This window comes from Scomber scombrus, chromosome 15 (assembly GCF_963691925.1).
Source record: "Scomber scombrus chromosome 15, fScoSco1.1, whole genome shotgun sequence".
NCBI classification, from domain to species: domain Eukaryota; kingdom Metazoa; phylum Chordata; class Actinopteri; order Scombriformes; family Scombridae; genus Scomber; species Scomber scombrus.
Genome location: NC_084984.1, coordinates 22,053,726 through 22,077,089, shown reverse-complemented (window position 1 = coordinate 22,077,089; position 23,364 = coordinate 22,053,726). Strand labels below are relative to the sequence as shown.

Genomic DNA, 23,364 nt, shown 5'->3' with positions numbered 1-23,364 from the left:
GACAATTAATGATTCACCAGTACTTAATGTCACTCAGTGGTCATCTTACAAACTCAGTTTTGTTTCACAGTTTTTCAAAATGTTTCCTTACATTTGAAGAAGCCAATTATCTTCATCAAATTCAGTGCCCTGTTAAATTGTCAGTGAATATGTACGTTTTGCTCTCTTTAATTATTGCAAAACATAGTCAAGTCAAGATTTATTTGTAAAGCACATTTAAAAACAACCTCAGTTGACCAAAGTGCTGTACAGTTATTAAAATACAATAGAACCATGCACACATGTAATAATACATTTAAAATCAATTTAAAAACAAAAACAAAATTAGAATAAAAGAGAAAGTAAAAGAGTACATACATATAAGAAATACCAGAACATATTATAGGACCTTCAATAATGAAAATAAGTGAGGATTTTGTGTGGCCATCAACACCTATGGCTGCTGGGGGCTATCTCTTCCTCTGTACCTCCAATACATCAATTGACCCTGAAACTGAGCACCGCCCCCAAGAAGCTCTACCAATCAAACGATTATATTTAAACGTGCAGCCGCCTGTGATTGGTTGGCCATCCTACCCAGTAGGCGGGGCTTAGAAGCAGTCTGCCCTGAGAGGAAAGGCTGTTGTCACGGCAACGTTGTGTACAAATGGGGCGCATGTCAAGTGAGTGCAAAAGTAATTTAAGGCTCTTAAGCTGTTTACAAACGACAGACTTTAACTAACAAGTAGTTTTTGTCGAATAACAACCTGTGCACACTGGAATACAATGGTGAGAGGAAACACAGTTAACCAACGGTGCTAGTTTGGTTGCTAACTTAGTTCGTGTGGAAACAAGTAGTCGCTGCCTTGATAGCAAAAAAAAAAGAGGCTCGAATGGCTCGTTAGCCAGACAAAGCGATGTCAAGTAAGAATCTTCCACCTGTGCGCCATTTGCCACAATGGAGCCGAGTTGGGCGTCTCGGGAAGCCTTGTTCTCCGCGACGTTTATCGGAGAACCAGCTGCAGCCACTGCCTGCTGTCTCTGCGGCGGACAGAAGAGTGGTGAGAGAGCCGGAGTTGTCCTGTCACGGACAATCGGACCCCCGCGTCGCATCGTTGCAGAGGAATATCCAGTTCCTGCAGCAGCAACACAAGGACACTCTTGAAAAGCTCCATGCAGAAATAGAGTATCTCAGGCGGGAGAATAAAGGTGAAAAAAGCAGTGTTGGATAGGAAAATGATAGCTGATGTAATGTAATCATTTTGGAAAACTAACATAAATGATATATATATAATTGTTAATGATTGAACTAGTGGCCAGTAAAATATTTCATGCTGGTTTGCTACTAAATTATGCCTTGAGATTAGTTTATTCTTATTAATTACAATGCACATTATTACAGAAGGGAGAAAATACAAAAGAGGAAATAAAAGGATAGAGGGCTTCGGTGGCAAGTTTTTGCTTAGTAATCATCAATGATTCGACTCATTTATAGGCAAGTGACACCTGGAAAGGAGAACCCCTTGATTGTAAGCATTATTTTCCATATATAAGGTGTGAACTCAGTAACCCGTTATGTAATGAATTTAAGTTATTGACTGCACCTGACTGACTCCTGATAAGGTGCTGAAAATAAAGACATACAATCTAGGTAAGGTGGTTGCATAGCAACTCCAGTGTTTTTGAGTGGGGAAAATGAAAGGTGAGTGGTTTTTGTCAGTAGGAGGTGGACAGATCTGGTGTCACTTTACAGAACAGGCCACATGCTGTTCCATATAACCACACATCATTATCCTCCAAAGAGACTCTCTTGTCATCTGTCCTCACACTGTCACAGCAGTCAGGCCTCTATGGATACATGGGCTGTTTGCCGGGACTGTGTTGCAAGATTGTGCATCTTGTGTGCCTCTCTAATGTGTATCATACACTAAAATTATCTTAATATGGATATTGCAGATTTGCAATATAAGCTGATAATGGAGGCTCCCAGGTCAAGTAGAAAAGGTAAGATGTAGTCCTGATTTAATGCTGTTTGTACGCCCTGCTATGCATGATTTGATCTTTCTTATGATATTTTCTAAATCTAATATTACCTTAAAGCATTGCTAGCAACATCCAGTAATTAAAGGGATGCTGCTTTGGTAGAAACAGTATTTCAAAGTTTTGACAGTTGACAAATTACTGTTACCTCACAATGGGCACATTGTCATATAACCTTTGTTTAGAAGCATCCCCAGAATAGATAGTCTGTGTTTTAGATATAAGTGGCTCATGCTAGGTTAATTTTAAGCTGGAAGGTAGCCTACCAGATAACACTTCAAGCACAGCATTAAACAAATTCTTTATATCTTTGTTTTGGGTGCTCTTTATTCTAGGGCCGATACACAGTCGACCAAGCATAAGACCACCCACTCAGGGAAGTGAAGAGCGTACAGGAATCTACCTGGAGGAACAGCTGCAGGACACACGACCCTTACAGGACCAGACACTAAGGTGAATGTCCACCCAGAAAAACTGCTTCCTACCGCAATACTGATATAGTGTGCTCATATTTTTTGAATGATTATGGCGCTTTTTCTCAGATGATGTTCACAGTCAAGGAAATAGTGAGAGACAAAATTATTAGGAATATAGATATGATGACAAAAAAAGGTAGAGGCTTTTTTTGTCAATGCTACTGTAATAGGATCATTCAGTGAGCTCAGATGTTTGTGCCACTGAGCTGTAATGCGGCCAGGATTACTTTAAAGTTATCTTCGTTTAAAAATGAGGAATTGTTGTTTAAGTCACATGTTTAGACACAATGAAGAAGTGTCTCTTAAGTCCACCATCTGGTCTTGTCACACAAACAAAGCCTTTGAATACATCTGAGTCTCAGTCTGTCTCAAACTTGTAGGTGCAGCAACCAGTCGTTTATAACTGAAACTGCCTCTAACAGTTTGTATGTTAGTTTTAATTGATATTATCTCACTGGCCACTGGGGAGAAGCATTGGAGAGTGCAGCGAAATTCTTGGATCTTCCAAGCAGGACCATGGCTCAGAACCAAAGGGGGGCCTCATCACCTCATTACAGCCTCTACGAATTCACAGCAGTGCGTTCCATCCACCGCGTGCTCCCACACTGCAGGAGTGTGAGGTCATCATCCGACAGCTCTACAATGCTAACAGTTTGCAGTCTCAGGAAGTAAGTACCTGTCATCAAACAATACTTGTCAAAATATATTTATTTTCCAGTCTTAAGAATACAGCATTTCTGTGGAAATTAATATTTTATAACTTTGCGACAACTGTGTGTGATCTAGATTATACGTGTGAAGGCATTGCTGAGAGACATTGTGCTGAGCAAGAAAATCACCCCAGAAAACTATATTCTGACCAAGACCTACCTTGTTGATGGAACCCGGTAAAGTTACAGAGAACATGATAATTTCTTTCATCACCAATATATAGTATCCATATAAAACACAAGCACAGTTGTGTTGAAGTTTTTTCTACTTTCTACTTTTCAGCAAATCTTCAGAAGAAAAGAAATTTCCAAAACTTGGTCTGCAAACACTCCCAGAAAAACCGTATGTAAATCTGTTACTTTGTAATTTTATTATTCTATCCACTTACCTGCATGTGTATTTTAACCCTGAATAATTTAGCTTGGTTGGTTTCAGTGTAATAAGTTGCACAACTACAACTTTAAACCGTGATAGAAATGTTTCATGATGCCACTCATCTCAGAAAGCCATCTCGGACCCTTCTGCTTAAATCCTTTATTTCTTTTCCCAGGCCTGGACACTCTCACTCTGGGGTGATCTTCCCAGCACTGAAACAGAGCTTAGGTCCCAACATTGCAGAGAGACAGAGGAGGACTCGGGCTGTGCAGAGAGACCGTTTCAAAAGGACGGTGCGGTGACAGGATCAAAACTACCACAGTGTCAGCTACTGTACATCCACCTCAGGACTGGGTCTTTTCACTGTTGTTCTGAAAACCCTTAGTCACAAATGAATATAAATTCTCAGTAACAGATATCCATTTGAAGTCTTGGGAAGATCTTGAATAGTGAAAGGTTCTCAAATGAACAAATCATATTTATTAAAAGGTATAAAACAAAGATGATGGTGCGTAGACTTCAAAGTGTTCAGTTTCCTACACAAAGAGACAAGGACAGGACAGAGTGTCTCAAATCTAGCCCAGGAATGGTAAAAACAATTTATATTTGTTGCACACTCGGAGACCGCTGCATCTCCAAGTTAATTATCTCTCTGGCACTTTTTACAATACATTGTTATATTGTATGGAACAGTTTCATGCTTTAACTGGCTGAGTGTCATTAGCCACACACCTACAACTCAGCAGGGCACACACAACACAAAAAAATCGAATAAATTGCCTAAACACACAATTGTACCGTCCTTGAGTTGTTTTTTTTCTTCTCATTTTCTTACACAATATAAGTTGGCAAAAAACAAGCATCTGATAATAAAAATGTTGAAGTTTATCTGTGCCAACAGAGCTTATACCTCAACGGAGTGATAAGTTCTGCAATATATTATTATAGTAAGAGCTTTTAACCTTTAATAAGGTTCACCAACCAATAAACTATGTTATCATCACAGCACTTCAATAACAGTATGTTCCAGATCCAGTTTTATCGTCATTCATTTTAAATGTTGTGTTACTTATTCAGGATGAAGAAAGGAAAATATCTTTCACTTGTTGTTTCAACATTACAGACATCCCAGACCAAGCAATATACAACTGTGATTATTACAGCAGAGTTTCCTTCATTAACAAATCAAAAGTGTTCTTTGTGTTGTTTATTTGGACAAATACATTTGAAGAAACCTCTCTGTTTACTAAAGTCTGATTATGATCCTGCTACAGTATGGCTTGCGTGTCAGCATTTCCTCCTTCATGAGCTCCATTTTCTGTATTCACTCTCGTTGAAGAAGTCAGATTCAGTGTAATAATGTGCGTAATGCACAAATACAATATGCATATAGTGCAAACGCTGCATACTTGCATAGTAACTTATCTGTGAACCATAAAACTCCCATATTAAATATAAGTTGAGTACGGACCCAACTGCCATCATTTTTCTTTCTTGAATCAACTGCACTTCTTGTGAATGTTTAATGAAAAACTGAAGTAAACGAGGACAACACAGGGAAGTGGCAGCTCTGTGGTTCAGAGCCTTTGCTACACTGACTTGCAACATTGTCCCACTGTATCTGTATGAACTTTCCACCAGCTGTGTGTGTGAAAATCTCCTACAATGTTATGCATGTTAAGTGGAGCAGAGAAGGACTTGCACACAGAGAACAGAAAAAGCATTCAGAATAGAGTCTGAATTTGTCACATTACATTATAGGCCAGCGCAGACAGTGAATAAAATGTGCAGAAGTGAATAGAGTGCAAATGTTTCAGCGAATGTTGGACTCAATGCAAAATGAGGCATGAATTATGGGTCACCTTATATATGGGTTACTCTACGGATGCACCTGATCAATGATCCAGGGCTTGATTGAACACCCTTGAAGCCCATTACCAGCAGATCAGGTCATTACAAACACATTAGGATAATATAATTTGATAGCATAAATATATTATCATACCCATACTGATATAAATATACTCACAAATGTTCACTTTTACAAAGGGAATGGGACCATCTGATACAGAAAGACACAGAGCCACATGGGAGGCCTGCTATTTAATTTTCACACAAATCAATTAAAAATCATAATAATGGGGCTTCCAGGCTTCATTTTAACAGTTCTTTTATTAACACTCCTCAGTGAAGGTTAACATATTAAGAACGAGATACAGTTAATAAATAAACCATCATCCTGTACACAATATTCCTGTTGACTTAAATTCCCCCAATAAAACTATGCTCAGTCATGTAAACATGTATCAGTGAGATGGCGCAGAGCAATGTGGAAGTCAGTACATTTAAACTCATCTGGCCTGGCTTCCTAATATGACTCAAAACTTAGCTTGTAGTTGTGCAACAAAGTAGGGCAGGTTAAGAACTGCAGGCAGCCAGGTGGGGCAGACAAACCCCCACCTTTCCCTGCCTTGTTATGATCATGATTATTCATTTGTGCCATGGAAATTCTGAAGAAATTATTTGCCAACATAAATGTGTTTGATTAGATAATAGATATGATGTTTAACAAAATCCACTGCAATTGCAATGAGTGTCCATGTCTTTTCTATTTGCAATTTGAACCAATCACAGTGCAGTTCCCTCATATAGCCCAGGCCATGAGGCACATTCTTAAAGCAGTAGTAATAGCCTTACAGGGATTAATGGTTACTAAAGTAATCCTGAGCTTGAGGGACACTACTTTCACTCCCAGAAGTAAAATCAGAGGAGTGGCCAGGATACCCTCTTAACCCTTAGCAGGAATTGTCATCATTGCATGCTTTTTTTCTGTATGCAGACAGCTTATGGTTACAGTTGTGCTACACAGCTCCTGTGTCTTTCAAATTGTTATTACATCTCTTGCAACAGTCTACAATGAAACATGTGCAAAACTGTAGCTTAAAGTTCAAATAAAAATGAAACAGTTGCACCCACCAGATGGTGGTATTTCTGGGGGGAAAAACTCTTCACTGAGCATCCTGTCAATCTAAGCCTACAAATTGTTTACAGTGGTCACACATTGGCATGCTATAAGGTCATAACCAGAGCTTCATTTCCAAAACCTTATAGAAAAACTTTATAATGTCACTTTCAGCATGGAATAAGCGCATTTGGGATGGTCACAAACCCATTTATCTAAATGCTACAGATAACCACCTTAAAGAATGGTTGTAGTCATTTATGGTAACTAAATCTGAATATATTGTTAAATCAAAGGTGTAAATCTATTGTGAAGCAAAAGCCTTTTGTCAAACAATATGAGTCCCTAAATATCATCACTTTTTACCTATACTTATGAGTAGGGAGAAGCCCTGTTTGACTTTTTTTTCTTCCTTTCTTTCTTTCTTTTCAATTTGTTGCATCGCTGCGCCTTTGTGGAAATGTGGGAATTGGCAGGCATTAGCCAGTAAGACCCAGTGGGTGCACATCTATTAACATTCAGACAGTGTTGCAGTGATGAGAGCTGCTCTGTGACAGCTGCAGCCTCATGAGGCATGGGCAGTGAAACCTCAACAACCAGAGGAACAGAGCTACCTTTTTATATATTTTACTTTCATCAATGAGCAGAAGTACACCCGCCACATTGGAAGGCTTTTCATGCTCAGTCGCTGCTTTCCTCCACTACCCCACCGCCTCCCGTTTGTATGACTACTTATTAAGTCTTCTTTGGACGCACTGCCCCCTGCATTTAAATTCACTCTCACCCTTTCAGCATATTGTGCTGTGGGGTGGATAGATTGGGGAGCTCCAAATCGATGTGTCACAGTTCTGTGCCAGATAATACTTATTATGAGATTGAATTGAGGGGAAGTTGGAGAACAACAGGAATTGAAAATAGGGAAATATGTAAAGCTTTTCACTTGTGGCATGAAAAAGCTGTTGCAGAATATAGACTACTGTACGTCTGAACAGTAGGTAGGCTATGCAAAATGCACAAACATATACCTACACATTACATATATTTATTGTTGTCTAAAATACAAAATGTGAAATACATTTCACTCACTACTGTATATCTGAACAGGCTATACAAAACCACCCACTATGTATAATGTAACATATTTTTATCATTCAATCTAAGCACTATTTACTTATTTGCACTGTTTATATCCTGTTTAAGGTTCACAGAAATAGTTTTACCTGTATACAGTCATTTCTTGTGAATATTTCTGAAGATTGTTGTGTTGTTATTCTGTGTAAGTACATTGAGAGCCACTAACATAAAGCTACATGGCCAATACTTATTTTTTTAGATAATATTGTGTAAAATTAGATTTTTAATGCAGTTTTTTTTATTTTGGAGTGTTTTTACATTGTGGTATTGGGTTTTTTCCTTCTTTTTAACTTATTGTACTTTTTCATTGCATAAGCTTATCCAGGACTTAAGTGCAAAAACAAAGGCTCCTGCTGTTGTTATAAATAGACCCTAACCCATGTATTTTAACCCATAATCTCTCTAGCTGTGTCATGGAAACATGATTGACACCTTGCTCGACATGGGGGTGGGGAGCTGTACGTCCTCGTCAACCGCCTCCCCCTCTCACCCCCGCCCCCCTCCCTTCCAGGCGTCAATGACGTGCAGATAGAAAGCGGGACCTGCCCTCCCGTCGCCATTTTTCGGTCTCGTACTTGCACTTCTACTGGCTCGGGTGAGGGGGGGACGAGCAGAAATAAGGGAAAGTATTCCAAAAAAGATAAGAGTCGTAAAAGCCCGGGATACCTCGTGAGCAGTTTACGGGATGCACGCGGGAGCTACAGTTAGCACCTGAGATGCACGCGCAGGAGACAAGCCGCTGCTGTGAAATCATTTTTTGTGTGAAGACGTGTTGCGGGCCGCCATCTTTTTTTGCTCAAAAAGTCTGCTCCGAGTCGAGAGAGGGGATTCAAAAACGCATTTCCATGACGTGTGCCTTACCGTAACACCAAGAAGATACAAATTAATCACTTGGTTTGATTACCCGCGGGCTTGTGGCGACCCTTTTTTTTTTTTTTTTTTTTTTTTTTAACAGACATGAGGATTTATCAGATGAAAAAGTGAGGCCACCTTTTCCGCTCTTAACTGACACTGACTGTGGAGGAGATACATTATTATTAGCGAAGCTCGGGTGTATTTTCTCGGAAGGCGGAACGAAAAGGGGAAGCTTCATTGATCATATTGTTGCTTCTTCGGCCTCCGTCGATGTTTGTCTGTCGGGTTAACTTTGAATGTTTTCTATTTTGGCCGCTCCAACAATCACTCAGCCTTTGACTGTTGGGCGCAGGAACCACATTATGCTTCAAAGTTGGGTCCAGCCAGTCGCAGCCTGCCTCTGAAAAACGTCAGGTTGTTTGTTGTATTTTTATTAATATTATTACTATTTTATTATTATTATTATTATTATTATTTTATAAGAGGTCTTTGGAGCCTGCAGCGTCTTTGCAGAAATCTCAGAAAAGAAGAAAAAAACTCTGCTCTGCATCTCCCCATTGGAAACACGCTTACACGTTTTAACTTATTGTCTAGTCCTGTTTAGTGATTTTTTTTTCTCATTTGTAGACTGATATTAACTTATTTTTGAACAGAAATGTCAACTGCTCGGTTTGAGTCAGCCGATCGGTCCGCCTGGTATTTTGGACCCGTGTCGCGACAGGAGGCACAGAATAGGTTACAAGGACAGAGACATGGCATGTTTCTTGTTCGAGACTCGTCGACCTGCCCGGGCGACTACGTGTTGTCAGTATCTGAAAACTCCAAAGTGTCTCACTATATCATCAACTCTTTGCCCAGTAAGAGGTTTAAGATAGGCGACCAAGAATTTGACCACCTCCCTGCCCTCTTGGAGTTCTACAAAATCCACTACCTGGATACGACCACGCTGATAGAGCCAGCCCCCAGGTAGGAAAGTCACTCAGTACCCCTCCACTAGCTACCATAGCTGTAAGCATGATGCTATATGTAAACATCTGGGCCTCACAGAGGTGTTGTACTATAAAATTATTTAGTGATCCGGATTGGCTATTTTTATCAGAAGTAACCTACTTTGACTCAGACTGCAGTATCCTGCGGTTATGCCACGCAGCGTCCGTTTTTTCCCCCAAATTTGAAACTGTTGGACACACCAGTACCATCAGCACACATCCATGTCTCTTTTTAGTAAGGCCCTGTGGTGTCCTAAGACCCCAGGTTGTAAAAATAAATATTCAACAGCTAAGATGCTGGTAAAGTCTGTGGCTTGTAAGTTTGTTTTCTGTTAGCAATGTTTGCTTACATAGAGCCACAACTCTTAACTACACATTACATTTTGCTACTGCAGCACTAATTGTTCCTTGCAGTGTTTCTTTATGCTGAATTTTTAGTATTTTGCACCAAAGCAGTTGACTGCTGAAGATGAGTGTTAAGATTTAAGAAATGAATCAAACCATTTTGTAAACAATTTGTATACACTATATTAGTAAACATTCACATGCATGTGTTCCTTTTAATACACACTAATGTAAGATGGGCCCTTTAACCTATTCAACAAAAATATCTGATGCTTGAGGGAAATCTGTCCCTGATATCATTAGTCCCACCATTTCTGAGTTTTCATATTCTCCACTTGACAGTAACCTTCTTTTTATGGTAACCACATTATGTCTTCTTCCTTTTACCTCATTATTATGATCTCCCAAGGTACCCAAGCACAGTGACAGGTCCCATCCAGCCCATGGGTGGTTTAGACGAGAACCTGGAGTATGTGCGGACTCTATATGACTTCCCAGGCAACGATGCAGAGGACCTTCCTTTCAAGAAGGGGGAGATCCTCATCATCTTGGAAAAACCGGAGGAGCAGTGGTGGAGCGCCAAGAGTAAAGAGGGACGTATTGGGATGATCCCTGTGCCCTATGTGGAGAAATTGGTACGACCCTCACCCCACCCTGGCCAGTCTACCCACGGATCTCGCAACTCCAACAGCTACGGCATCCCAGAGCCCTCCCATGCCCTCGTCCATGCCTACGCCCAGCCACAAACACCTACGCCACTGCCCCCTGGCACGCCTGGGGCAGTTATCACCCCTCTACCGTCCATGCAGAATGGCCCTGTCATGGCAAAGGCCATCCAGAAGCGAGTGCCGTGCGCCTATGACAAAACAGCTCTTTCTCTGGAGGTATTGTAAAAGACTGTTTGTTGTCCTGTCTCTTTCTCTGCAGTCTCTTTTCCCCTGCCCTGCCTTTCTAGGGATCACATTGACGTCACTTGCTGTTTAAAATTATGCTGTAATGGATTGCTGCTTTTGTTTGGGATGAGCTGCATTGTTTAACCTAAGACATTTGGATCCAGCTAAGCCTTGCCTACACAATTAATTATATATGTGTCAATGCCCCAGTTTTCAGTTTTGTGAAGATATTGTGGAGTTTTGCAGGATTTAATTATTTAATTTTAGTGAGAACATCTGCTGCAGATGACAGTATTTCAGAGGCTGATAGAAGATTTAAGGGTTTTCTCCTCACATCATCACAACTTGTCAGGGACAAGTTTTGGGGCGGGTGATGGCAGTGGCGGTGATGGTGCTAAACCAACGAATGTAGTTGACATGTTATCGTCTCCAACTATTGTCTCTCCCCTGTGTGTGTGTGTGTGTATATCTCAGTCACTGAATAGAGTAACAGCGCTTATCAGAATTTACAGATTTGATTGGCAGAGTAGTAGCACATGAGATGGTTTACAATGCGTGTAATTGGTCTGTGAACTTCCTGGGCTGCTAAGCCAGTGCTGTAAAGGCTAGAAAAGCTGCGCCACTTAAAATAGAAACACTCTGTCAAAATGTAAAAATCCTCAATCATTTATCGGTTAATAGGTCTGGGTCCGGATAGGATTTCGTCTGGGTCCGAACCCTGACCACTGTCTGCCTATTAGTGAACTCAGCACTAGTCAATGGCTCAAAACAATTCCACAATAACATCAGTGTTATTGTGCTCACACAGTGTACGAGTGAAAATCATGAGTAGCCCATTGATATTAATGATAGTGGGAAGTTCTAGCATTGGCGCTTACTATGCTAAATGAATATAGGGGAAACACTGCTGTGAGCAATGTTGATGGTCCTCAGCAGTATGCATTTGCTTGCACCAAACTCACCAGTCACAGCAGATAATGGAGTTTTTCAACATACATACAGTACCAGTCAAGGGTTTGGACACACTTTCCCATTCACATCAATGAGAAAGTGTGTCCAAACTTTTGACTGGTACTGTGTATATATATTTTTCAAATTTGGACACATTAAAAGTTCAGTATAAGTTAAATAATTACAGGATATAAATACATTTCACACCTTGAGCAACATCCTTCTAGCACTGTAGTGTTTCCTGTAAAGTTAAACAGCACTTGGCTGTAAAATTGCAGCAGTGTTATGCTACCAATGAGAAAAGGGGAAAACACCAGTGCTGCCTGCAGAGTTACTTCAGCAATCTTGCACGAGATGTGTGAAAGTGTCTTGAGATGGTTTTCGGCTCTTCTCAAATTCTCTGATGTATCAAACTATGTTCTTGTTGTATGGTCACATCAAAAGATTGACAACCAAACAGCAGCTACTCTGTTTGCTTGCTGCCTACTAGCACTACTTGTTGCCAGGGATGTGGTGTGAAGCAATTTTTGAGGTAAAGTTTGCCTGTACCTAGTGATTTAACATATTATTAGTGTTAATTCTTCTGTGGTTTTAAATGCATTAGGAGATTTTTAGATGAGGAGAAAATTGCCTATCTGCAGGTCATTCATATAATATTTCCATTAACAACATGCTGCTCTGGACACTGGTATCATACAGTGTGTTGATGCTTTCATTCATTCATGAAAAGGAATTGGCCAGCATTAATTGAAATGAATGGATGTATTTTGGACAGTGTTTTTTTTTTTCTTTTTTTTTTTCCTGGGGAGTGGATGAGGACTCTATAAAGAGACTGACCACAGTTTTGTGGTTCAGAGTCCAGTAATGAGCATTGGAGCCCAAAATCAGTTGTCTCTGCCTCCCAGTGGCTCATCTTCCAGAAAGCCTCCAAACGGGCAGCGGCTCTGTTGCACTTCACAGCTCTGTTTCATTTCTCAACAGTGCACTCTGGCTAATACAGATCTGCTCTGACTGTGGCAACATGTTGAAGCATGTGATGTAATGCTTAATGTGCACTTCACACATTCGCTGGGGCTCCAGAAAGCTGCGCTCTGATAGCATACTGAGCAGTGAGGCCCCCAGGGGAGGGATAAAAATGAAAGGTATCTCAGCCCATCTCGGCTGCCATTTACCGACATCAGTGTGTGTCGGAAGTAAACTAGGCAGTCCCTATGACTCTTGCATGGAAATAAGGGGGAAAATTAGACAATGAACAATCCTGGTGAATGGTTTTCACGCTAAAGGTTACACAGCTCCCTGTTACAGCTTTGGTCCTGTCTCCTCTGCTCTCCCCTCCTCTGTCCTGTTTTTAAATATCAACATCACCTCAGGAAATGCCTAACACCTTATTCAGGCTAACACTGTGACGTGAGTTGCATAGGTCAACATGACACATCAGCCAGGGTCTGCACCCTCTGCTGCCTGTCACTGCCTATCTGTTGTCAACAGCTGTATGGAGCAGAGATGGAGACTTTCATTCAATAATTATGATAATTAAGTGTTTGTTTAACTCACACTGCAAAGAAAGAGAGATAGAGAGGGCGGTCAAGAATGTGGAGCGTGCATGACTAGGCAAGCACAGGAAGTATTGGAGAAGTGAAACTAAACTTTGCTTCAGTGTCAATGTTATGCAATTCTATAAAATCATCATTTTCTTGTCTCTGAAGGAGTAACGAGAGATGAACCTGTAACTGCAGTCCCATGCTGTATAAATAGGTCAAACATACTTTGAATATGTGTTAAGTATGTTACATGTCAGGCTTGTTTCACTCTGTTAAAAAAATGGTGTAAGCATGTTGACAAGCATTCTCTTTTTCCAATGCAACTTGAATTCAATTCAGTTTCACAATTATTAATGGAATAGATTACAACTGAAAATTGCAAAATAATGAATGAATGTATTATTGTAACAGCAAGTACTCATCATGATAGTTATTCTAGTGTTTCCCTAAGTTATTAGCTGTGCTTCATAAAAGTTAACGATAGATGGTCTAAAAGGTCTGTATTTGAGCTATTTTACATGAACAATTATTACCCATATTAAGCCCATTTAATTCCAAATCTATCTGTATTGTTGCCATTACACGCTGGCCAACATGGCTGCCAAAAAATGTCCACTGATCTCTTTTCAAAAAACTAGAAACTGTTTTTAACATATGAGCAAAATGCAAAGTGTCAATTCATGTGTTCACTCTGATAGTGTGCATTAGTGACCAGAGCTGCTATGGGATTAAGTCAGTCAGTCATGTTGCCTCTGCAGCAACATTTTGCAGGCATATATTACCACACCTTGAATGTGCTACCATTGTGAAAACTATCTAAACTTCCATTATGTGTTATTCCTGATGACAAAGAGAGCCTGTTCAAATCTGTGCCAGTGCATCCTTTTCTCACTTATACTGTTCCATCCACAAGCACAACAGGAAAGACAATAACCGACAAAGTGAAGGAAAACGTTGATGCAGACTTCATAGTGCTTCCTTGCACTTTAAAGCATAGATGGATTCATTTTTAATTGTAGTCCAATTTTAATCTTGAGTTGAACTAAAGAATGTTTTAGACATAATGCATAATGTAAAGTAGAAAAGTGGAATAGGTATATTAAAAGTATGTTAAACATGATAATAAAATCATTCATGTGTCAGTAATAGGCTACATGTACAAGTTTAGTGTGAACATACTGTAGGTCTGAGTAAGATCGTCCACCGGATGTGTCTTAATCTTTGTTAGGTTTCTTGATGCCAACATTATCAAATGGATTTTGGAAATTACCGGAAATTGTGGCTCAGTGCTAGTGTCAAGTTTTGAATGGGCACAAGTCATTCAGTCATCCAAGTAGATATTTTTTGGGCTTTCTTTCCTAGAAAGGGTACAGGAGTTGTGTGTATGTTCTTGAACCTTCTTTCTTCTATCTACTGTACAGCTCAAAGATGAGCACAACTCCTACAGAGAGGAGTTGATGCTGCGGAAGCTTCATTTAAATAAATGAAACTTATTGCTTGAGAACAGCATCTGATGCTATGACTGGAGGCATGTTTTCAGGTTCACCATCCGATAAGAATTTGGTGGTTAAAGGTGTAGGTCAGTGTTACCTCACAAAACATGTTTTTGGTCATAACTCAAGAATTCACATGCTAATAATGACCAAGTTTCACACAGATGTCTAATAAGATAAAATGATGAAGTGATGACTTTTTATATCCAAAAGGTCAAAGGTCAACTTCACTATGACATCACAATTTTCTGCAAAAACACTTTTCTGGCCATTCTTCAACACCATAGCTCAGGAACTGGAAGGACAGATCGTGAACATATTTCACATTTGGTCGGATGCTAGCTTGGTGACACTAATCTTGAAACTGTGGTGGTTGTACAGATCTTCTGTGGTGCCAGGTTAATGACGTGTGTGACGCATCCATGTTAGCTTCTTTGCAGCAACATGCATATCTGCAGTATCGTCTACGGTCACAGCTACAACTTTGTGTTTTATCAGAATCAGCTTTATTGGCCAAACATGTGAACACACACAAGGAAAACACACTTAATACCTTTTTATTACATTCCCTCAAAGTCTTCACTACAAATATTATTTGAGTCTAGACAGACGTGGGTGTAAGTTGCAACTCGACTTGTTGATGGAGGCATATGAGGATACTCTTGTCATGGAAAGTGATGTTTGTTTGTGGTCTCCTGAGCATTAGTAAATAGTTAATGAAGACATCTGTAGGGTTTCTGAATGCAGTTGTACTGAAGTACAGTGAAGGTACAAGTGCTGCTTTTCTGGCCTAAAACAGGAGTATTTGGGAAAACCCTTAACAGGCGCATATTCATTGAACTATTGCTTTGGATTACTATAAATCCATTGCCTTTCAGCAATAAATTCTACATTTTTATGCACTAATATTTCTCAATATTTTCATTGATCTTGTACTACCATTGCACTTTTAATATTGTTTAATAAAATTCTCTATTAGTTTTGTTAACGAACTAGAAACCATACTTTTTAATACATGAGGCCTAAGTAGATTGTTTTGATACTAGGCATAAGGTTGACATTTTTTCAGTGACTACAATTAAGCAATACCAAGTAATCATGGTTCACGATCATAATTATTTAAAATGAGAGAAGGAAGCCGCCGTGGTACATCTGACTGACTGCTCTAAAAACTCGTACCGTATCTGTCTCCTCTACTCTATCTGTGTCTGTGTCTGTGTCTGTGTCTTTCTCAGAATAAGTCATGGCTTACAGCAAAAAAGCTTTCTGTTATGTACTGTGGCTATTTTGGAGCCTTGGGGGTTCAAGCGGCAGAAGCTATGAGTCATTATTTATTCACTTCAGAGACAGGCAGTCCCCAACAACTGAAATCAGGTTATGTTCCTCAATGTTTTAGGGTTTGACATTTAGGCTACTTGGTTTATTTTGATAGCATATTATTATTATTATTATTATTATTCAACTTTTTTATGACTACTTTTCAACAAATCTTAGAATGAAGTTTTATGCTTATTTACCCTTTTAAGTGTAATGAGATGCATTTCAACACTTAAAAATTTAAATTATGTGGAAATTAAGAAGTGAAAATGTCTAAGAGGCGGCTATTTTTCCACCTTTTTTAAAAGTCTTTCTTTGAACGTAAGTGATAGTGATCTAATTCAAGTGCATTGTTACAGGATAATTCAGTGGGAGTTTTTTTTAAATTTTTTATATTACCATGGAAACTTTTTATGACTAAGTAGCGTTCTTGTCATTCCAGTGCAGCGTTAAGGATTATTGTTACAGATAATGCTTAGGATGAGATGTCCTTGAAGTCTCATTCTGAAGATAAAGCTACAAATAGTGTCCCCTTACATTCTCGTTTCAATCATGGTTTTCATGATGGAGATTTTTCCCTTCTAATCCTGATGAAGAACATATGGCTTAAACAGATTGGGGTCACATTCAATGTCACAGACCCATCTGAGCGACTGTCATCGGTTTAAACCACAGTGTACCATGAGGAGATCTGACAGACAGGTTTTTTTCTAAAACGTTGACAAATCAGTTGTGCTGATATGGTTTGGAGAAGGTTTTAAAATAAACACTGGCCATTTGACAAAACACATTTTGTTTTTACCTTGGGCTATGAAAAATGTTGAGTTTTTTTCTTTTTTGTAAATAATTTAAATTGGCATTTAATCAGCAGTACATTGTGTGAAAAATACTCTTAAGTGTATTTTCATTCACATGTCTATGTGCCCACTTTCAATTTGGCTCATATAAAACCCCAAGAGGAAATGTCAGAAAAGTGAAGAAAAAAAAAGTCTAAATATAGCATAGCATACACATTTTCACGCTCGGCTGAGGTGGAAAGGTTGGTATGACAAAATGTGACACAGTGCAATGGAAACAGACTTCCCTATAAATGATGATGGACATGAAGCATGTGACATAAATGTCAGTCCAGCTTCAGCTCCATTGAAAAGATGAAAAATGGCATCTCGTATCAGATCTATATGGAGCGATGAGGAGACATGTTCCTCAACTTGATACATACATTTTATATTTCCGTCTTGTTCTCCAATTGGTTTTCCATCCACTGAGTTTTGACTGGCACTTAAACATGATTTTTTAATTAGATTGTGTTTGTTTTTACATGCAGCTGCACTGGGTACTGAGTTATGTGTACAGTGTGTTTGAATGATGATAAAACCTTGAAATCTTGAATCTTGCTGTTTTTGTGTTTTGCTTTCTGCTTTCATTTAACATCATCCAACTGGACAATGAGTGCCACCAAGCATTTATAAAACACACAACAGCAGATGGAAACGCACACTAATTTCCATTATTTTTAGCTGATTTTCCAAAAGTTTTCAGGAAAAAATTGCACTACATTTGAACTGTAAATTGACTTATTAAATTGTTTCTCTACGGTATGTGTTTAGGCGTCAGGATGTTTTTAGGGAGTTGTCATGTTGCAGATAAGCTGTGAAGTGGGCTGGGGTTAGTCACATCGTGACCACATCAACAAAGTGTATTTCGCACTTAAGATAAATGTTGCCACTAAATGTTGCAGTCCCATTGTCGTGTGATTAAATAAACTCAAACATTTTTCTTCCAGAAATTAAAGACTGAATTTTTTAATGTTGTCATCCAGTAGAGTATGTTGAGACACCATGACTGAAGTTGAAAATATGGTTATAGTTGGGGTTATTTTATTTGTATGTGTGTAACATGCATACAACAATGTAAGACTGTGTAGTATTTACAACATTGTGTTCATATTTTCATCAAATAGTCTTTGATGTGATATTGTCTACCCGTACTGAAACCTTGTATGTCATATAATATATTCAGAAGTCCTGCCCCTCCTGTAACTCAGCCTTATGTCATTCTTTCCTCAGGTCGGTGACATCGTCAAGGTTACACGGATGAACATCAGCGGTCAGTGGGAGGGAGAGGTGAACGGACGGCGGGGTCTCTTCCCATTCACCCACGTCAAAATCCTAGACCCCCAGAATCCAGACGAGAGTGACTGACCTAAGCGTTTGACTGGGCCCTCTTGCCAGTGTCGACCCCGCTGTCGAATCCGCTGGCTGTCTCCACCTTTCCCGCCAGTGTCACCACGGTTACGTGCTTGCCTGCTTGGGGCTGTACCATGATAGCGACCCCTCTGTTGTTGCCAACCGTTGCAAGGCTTTCGGACTGTTTACAGCTTTGGACGTTGGATCCAAACTTTAAAAAAAACCTGACCCCACCCCTTTTCTTCCACGGTTCCCTTTCTCATGTCTCTGTTCTAGGCTGGGCAGTGTTTGTTTTTGTTTTTTTTTTGTTGTTGTTTTTTTTTTTGCATTAGTTTCCTTTCCAGATCACTGGGCATCAGTGTGAGAGTGTATGTGTGTGTGTGTGTGTGTGTATGTATGTATGTATGTACAAGTGCATGTGTGTGTTCACCATGGATGGATATTTACCACATCATGTCCTTTTTTTAAAAGATTTCTCCGAATATTTGTTATGTTTGAAGTCTTTGGGACTTTAGAAAGTGTTGGTGTGTATGTTTTGTTGATGTGCAGACATTTGTACGAAGTAGGGTGGAGCAATACCCCTATGGACTCGGGAGAGCACTGAGGCAACAAGGATAACCAGCCAGTCAAACGTTATTTCTCCAAACAATCAAGTCACTGTTGTACCTTAACCATTATACAAGCACACACATGTGAATACACACACACTTATTGGCCACGAGTTGTTCAGGTTAACAGGTTTTTGATGTGTATGTGTGTGATTTTTGTCAGGTGGTGGAAGCAGAAATGATGGGTTTGCGGAGGATCCTGGCACAAGTCTGACTGACTGGGCTATTTATCTTATGTTAACAAGTCATGACTCTGCCATATGTGATTTATCATCTTTTTACCTAATATTTGTGCCACATGATCAACCATAGTGTTTGTTTTTTTGTTTTTTAAAATTTTGTTTGTGACATGGACAAGTTGTATGTTTAGAGGGGTGACTTTGCATGTCCTCTGGGTGACCTCTCTCTACTGTCCTTTACATTATTTTCAACTAAAAGGACATTGCTTAGAGATTAGCAGGTTTTTTCTTTTCCTTTTTTCAGTGCACCAAGCACTAGAAAATACATTTCAACATTTTTGCATAGGAGTGCCAAGTTTTGAACAGGTCAAATGGCAACAACAGCAGTAGCCCTGGACAGCACTTAAGCATCCGACTACAAAGCTTGCTAAAATCACATTGTCACGGTGTGGGCACGAGGACAGAAGGCCCTCCATTGAGGTGAGAATTCCCTCTTTTTTTTGGTGGCATAGATCGGAGAAGGAAGAAATGTCGCAGCAAGCCAATGAGATCCCATTAAATGCCTTTTTCAGAGAGCAAGATAAATGCATATTTTAGCGCATTCAGTCCCCTCTCTAACCTTATGTTTTTAATGTGCTGTTATTCCTCTCATTTAGGATTTTTCTACTAGCTTTATTCCTTAAATATTTGGTCTGTGCACAATTTTTGATCCCTTTTTATGCAAGCAGACTCTTATCAAGAGTAGCGGAAAGCATCTGTGCATCTGTGTGCTGCAACCAATTCTATTTGATCAATAGGAGCCGTGGATGAAACAGATGAGCAAACAGTGCTGACCCCTAGATTTCTGCTGTAAAAATGAACTCTCTCTCCCCCCCCTTCTTTCTCCTCTTAGTGCTTTTCGTCAAATCATGGCTCAGCCGGAGTAATATTGCGCAGCTTTCGTTGTATCGCAATTTTTTTCTCTGTCTCTGAATTTGTAGTCAGCTGTTAAATCAAGCATTTTTTGAGTCAAATGAGTAATGTTATTAAACAAAAAGTACCTAAGGTGGACATTTACAAAAGGGAAAAAAAGCCTGCTGGTTGCCTCTGTGCATGACCTCTTGGCCAAGGAGATGGTTCAACTTGGCCAAATGCTGCTTAATGTCGTTTATTTCCTTATTAAAGAAAAGTTTCTTGTTTTAAATGCCGGCTGGTCTGAATTCAAACCAGTGTGGATTTTTTCTCATCAGACTTAATGACTTCTACTAATTAAGCAATACGCCCTGATTCTTTTCTTTCTAGAGGTGAACTTGCTTTTCTCATGCTTCTGAGTTTTTGTTAATGGCATTAACAGTATTACTGTGCTCTCTTCTCATACTCTAGGAAAGCCTGTCTTTTACTTAATAATTGAAAATTGTGCCTTTTATTTTCTTAAACCATTTACACCTGTGCTGGTATTGACCCTTTATGTACAGAACAAGTAAATAAAATTTACGTCTACTTCTTTAAGCTGCTCCGTCTGGTATTTTTATCCTCATGTCGTCTTTTTTTTAACGCTGGCGTATGGCTGCTTTTGCAGCAGCCAGGCATCACAGGTTGTGTATCTAGAGCACAAGATAGTTGCTCTCGCTCTAATTTTTGACAGTTCCAGTTTAGATTCTGGCTGTGCCCAAGAGAAAGGAAGCAATTAATGAATTTTAATGAAGTGCTAATAAAAGCTGACCTAGAGATGGGGACTGGAAAAACTTTTCAAGGGCAATGTTTCAGATGGGCACATTCAGTGTCTGTTCATTGTATATATTATGGGCCCCAAATGCTTCTGGTGATTGACAGGCGACATTTATGACGAGTTAGATGTGTATGGAGAATGTTCGTTTAGCTAATTCAGGGACTCTTCAGTAGAATTTTATGAAAGCAGATATGAATATGCTGGATTATGCAACTGTTCCCATTTGTTATACCCTTGGGCATATAGTACATACTTCTATAGTACATGTACTGTGACTATGGAATGCCACTGTTCAACACAGCTCGCGTCTTCATGCCATAAAGCATATATGTGTGTAGTGCTAACATACTGATTATACAGGAGCCTAGAAATAATTGCTGCATCATATTATCATAACCCACAAAAATAGTTAGTGATTTTGTCTGTGTGTGACAGGCACAAACTTAAGTTTAAATCACAACTAAACATCACCTGATGAGATCCTATGCAAGGTATTATTTCATAAAATGTCAAGTAAATGATCTACTCATACTGTATCTATAGTAACCTCAGTAATAACAGCAGTTTGGTTTTTCTGTGACTTCCTTAATCCTCCTCTGGTTGTGAAGAGGAAGAGGTTTGTACAATTTAGTCTACCTGTTGCCAAGTATAACATCCAGCATCTCCCTCACTAAAGGTTAAAACTAAATGAAACCTTTCAGGTAATACGTTTTTTGACTGGTGTGTCAATTGTGATATGTTTTATGTTCCTTAATTGGAGCATAAGGTTTTGAAATTATGATCCTCACATCTATCCCACCTTTGAGAGAACTGTGTATGTAGTTCTGGCTCTGCCTTTATCACTGGATGCCCTTTGCTGGCTGTGTATGTGCCTGGTTAAATTGCCATTAAAAGCAGTCGATGTACTCCTCTGGAATGCGATAGACGGTGGCTGCAGCGAGAATGACCATAATAAATCAAACTTAGCTGAATCTGACCTCTCCTCGAGGCACTGTGTGTGTGTGTGTGTGTGTACGTGTGTATGTTTGTGTGTGGGTAAATGGATGTGTGGTCCGGTCGATGCAGACCTTCCTACAGTCCATTACCACCACCGCCCTCAAGCTAGCTGTGATGGCAGCTGCCATACTGTACAGGCTTTGGCCCACAGAGGTGAATGCACAGTGTATATTTGCTGTTTAAAAAGATGAAGAAAAATGAGATGGAAGGTTCATAATTTATATCTTAAGGTAAATCAAATAATTTTGTCACTGATGAAATAATGAATGTAACTGAGTCATTAAATTATTAATATAATATAGATGTGCTCACCATAATGTAGCACTTAAAACACTGTCCAATGGAGCAGCATGGAGTATGTGTGCTGGTAATATCTTATTCAGTTGAACTTCAGTGCAGGAAAATGTCTCTTTGTACAAGACAGGCAGAATTTTAACACAAAATCTCTCTGTTTAAGCCTGCTTCTGAACCTGCAGAGCTACCTATCAGTGATTTTAGAACAGCAGAGTGAACCGGAGTTCAGGTTGATAACAAGTCATAATGTTCATCAAAAATAATTAACATTTTCACTCTTTGTCAGTCTGCATTTTAAGTTTACGTCAATTTAGTGTGAATGTGTTCCAGAGACCTCAGTGTCTTATCATGCAGTTGTAAGTAATCGAACATGATGAAAAAGATGTAAGCTCATATATTAATCAGCACTGCAACTGGCACAGTCAGGCTTGTATGTCACCGTCATACTTTACTCCAGGAACTGCCGGGTTATCTCAGTCTGTCTGTTTAAATAAGCCTTTTTGAGCCTTTAGATATTCACTTCCTACAGCAGATGATAGGACTAAATGTTCCAAATACCCCAAACAAGCAGTAATATATATATTTTTTAATTAAATGAACACACACACACACAACATTTTATCAAGTTGCTCACTGAGATCTTTTGCATATTCTATTTTTTTCATTTTTCATCTTGTATAAAACGCATCTTACAATGATAGGTTGACTATGGTAAATGCCTACACTAAATACCTTGAATTATAAAATCAAGCACACTAATTGACCCCATCTGTTTTCTATAATTCATTTTATAGCGAGGTTAGAAGAATCCAGGATGAGCTATGTGGGTAACCCAGATGACCCAGGGTACCTCAGAAAGAGCTGGAGGCTCAAGCGGCCATCATGTTAATCAGAATGTCACAGTTTCAAATTCCTTCACACCGAACATATCTGACATTAATGAAGCGTGCTTTAGAACCATACCATACCATGCCTACTCCTGGTATGGTACGATACATAACTTCTCTCTTGTAAAAGGAACACATCTAATACATTTTTTACCGCAATTTTAAAACTGTTACTCAAAATATGTCACTTGATGTGCTTCAGAAAATTCCTTTGCCGTGTCTGCTCCCTGAAGCTTTATACATGTCCCAGATATGGCTTTCCTCGCTCTCTCTCGTAAAACATTTACAGCACAGACGTTCCTGCCTTCTGCTGGGGAAACTATGCCAGACTATGATGGTAATTCCACACTAGCTGTCTGTCATGGCTTTATCAGGTCAGACTCCCCGCTCTAGGACAGTCTGTCACCACTCCATCGTTCTCGCCCCGAAGTTCACTGTTGTG

The 23,364-nt window shown here is 39.5% G+C and overlaps 2 protein-coding genes across 3 annotated transcripts; both read left to right on the top strand.

Annotated features, from left to right (window-relative positions):
* Positions 1–896: 896 nt before the first annotated feature.
* si:ch211-222n4.2 (uncharacterized protein LOC101885505 homolog) lies at positions 897–3,903 on the top strand. Its single transcript, XM_062434188.1, has 7 exons — positions 897–1,188; positions 1,936–1,983; positions 2,355–2,472; positions 2,968–3,163; positions 3,282–3,382; positions 3,489–3,548; positions 3,757–3,903. The coding sequence occupies exons 1-7, from the start codon at positions 897–899 to the stop codon at positions 3,881–3,883; spliced, it is 942 nt and encodes a 313-aa protein (XP_062290172.1). The 3' UTR covers positions 3,884–3,903.
* Positions 3,904–8,253: 4,350 nt separating this feature from the next.
* crkl (v-crk avian sarcoma virus CT10 oncogene homolog-like) lies at positions 8,254–20,525 on the top strand. Of its 2 annotated transcripts, XM_062434724.1 has the most exons (4): positions 8,254–8,946; positions 9,186–9,498; positions 10,276–10,750; positions 18,131–20,525. In XM_062434724.1, the coding sequence occupies exons 2-4, from the start codon at positions 9,188–9,190 to the stop codon at positions 18,263–18,265; spliced, it is 921 nt and encodes a 306-aa protein (XP_062290708.1). In that variant the 5' UTR covers positions 8,254–8,946; positions 9,186–9,187; the 3' UTR covers positions 18,266–20,525. The 2 variants fall into 2 exon arrangements, with proteins under 2 accessions (XP_062290708.1, XP_062290707.1); XM_062434723.1 differs by having other exon boundaries at positions 8,254–9,498.
* Positions 20,526–23,364: the final 2,839 nt, after the last annotated feature.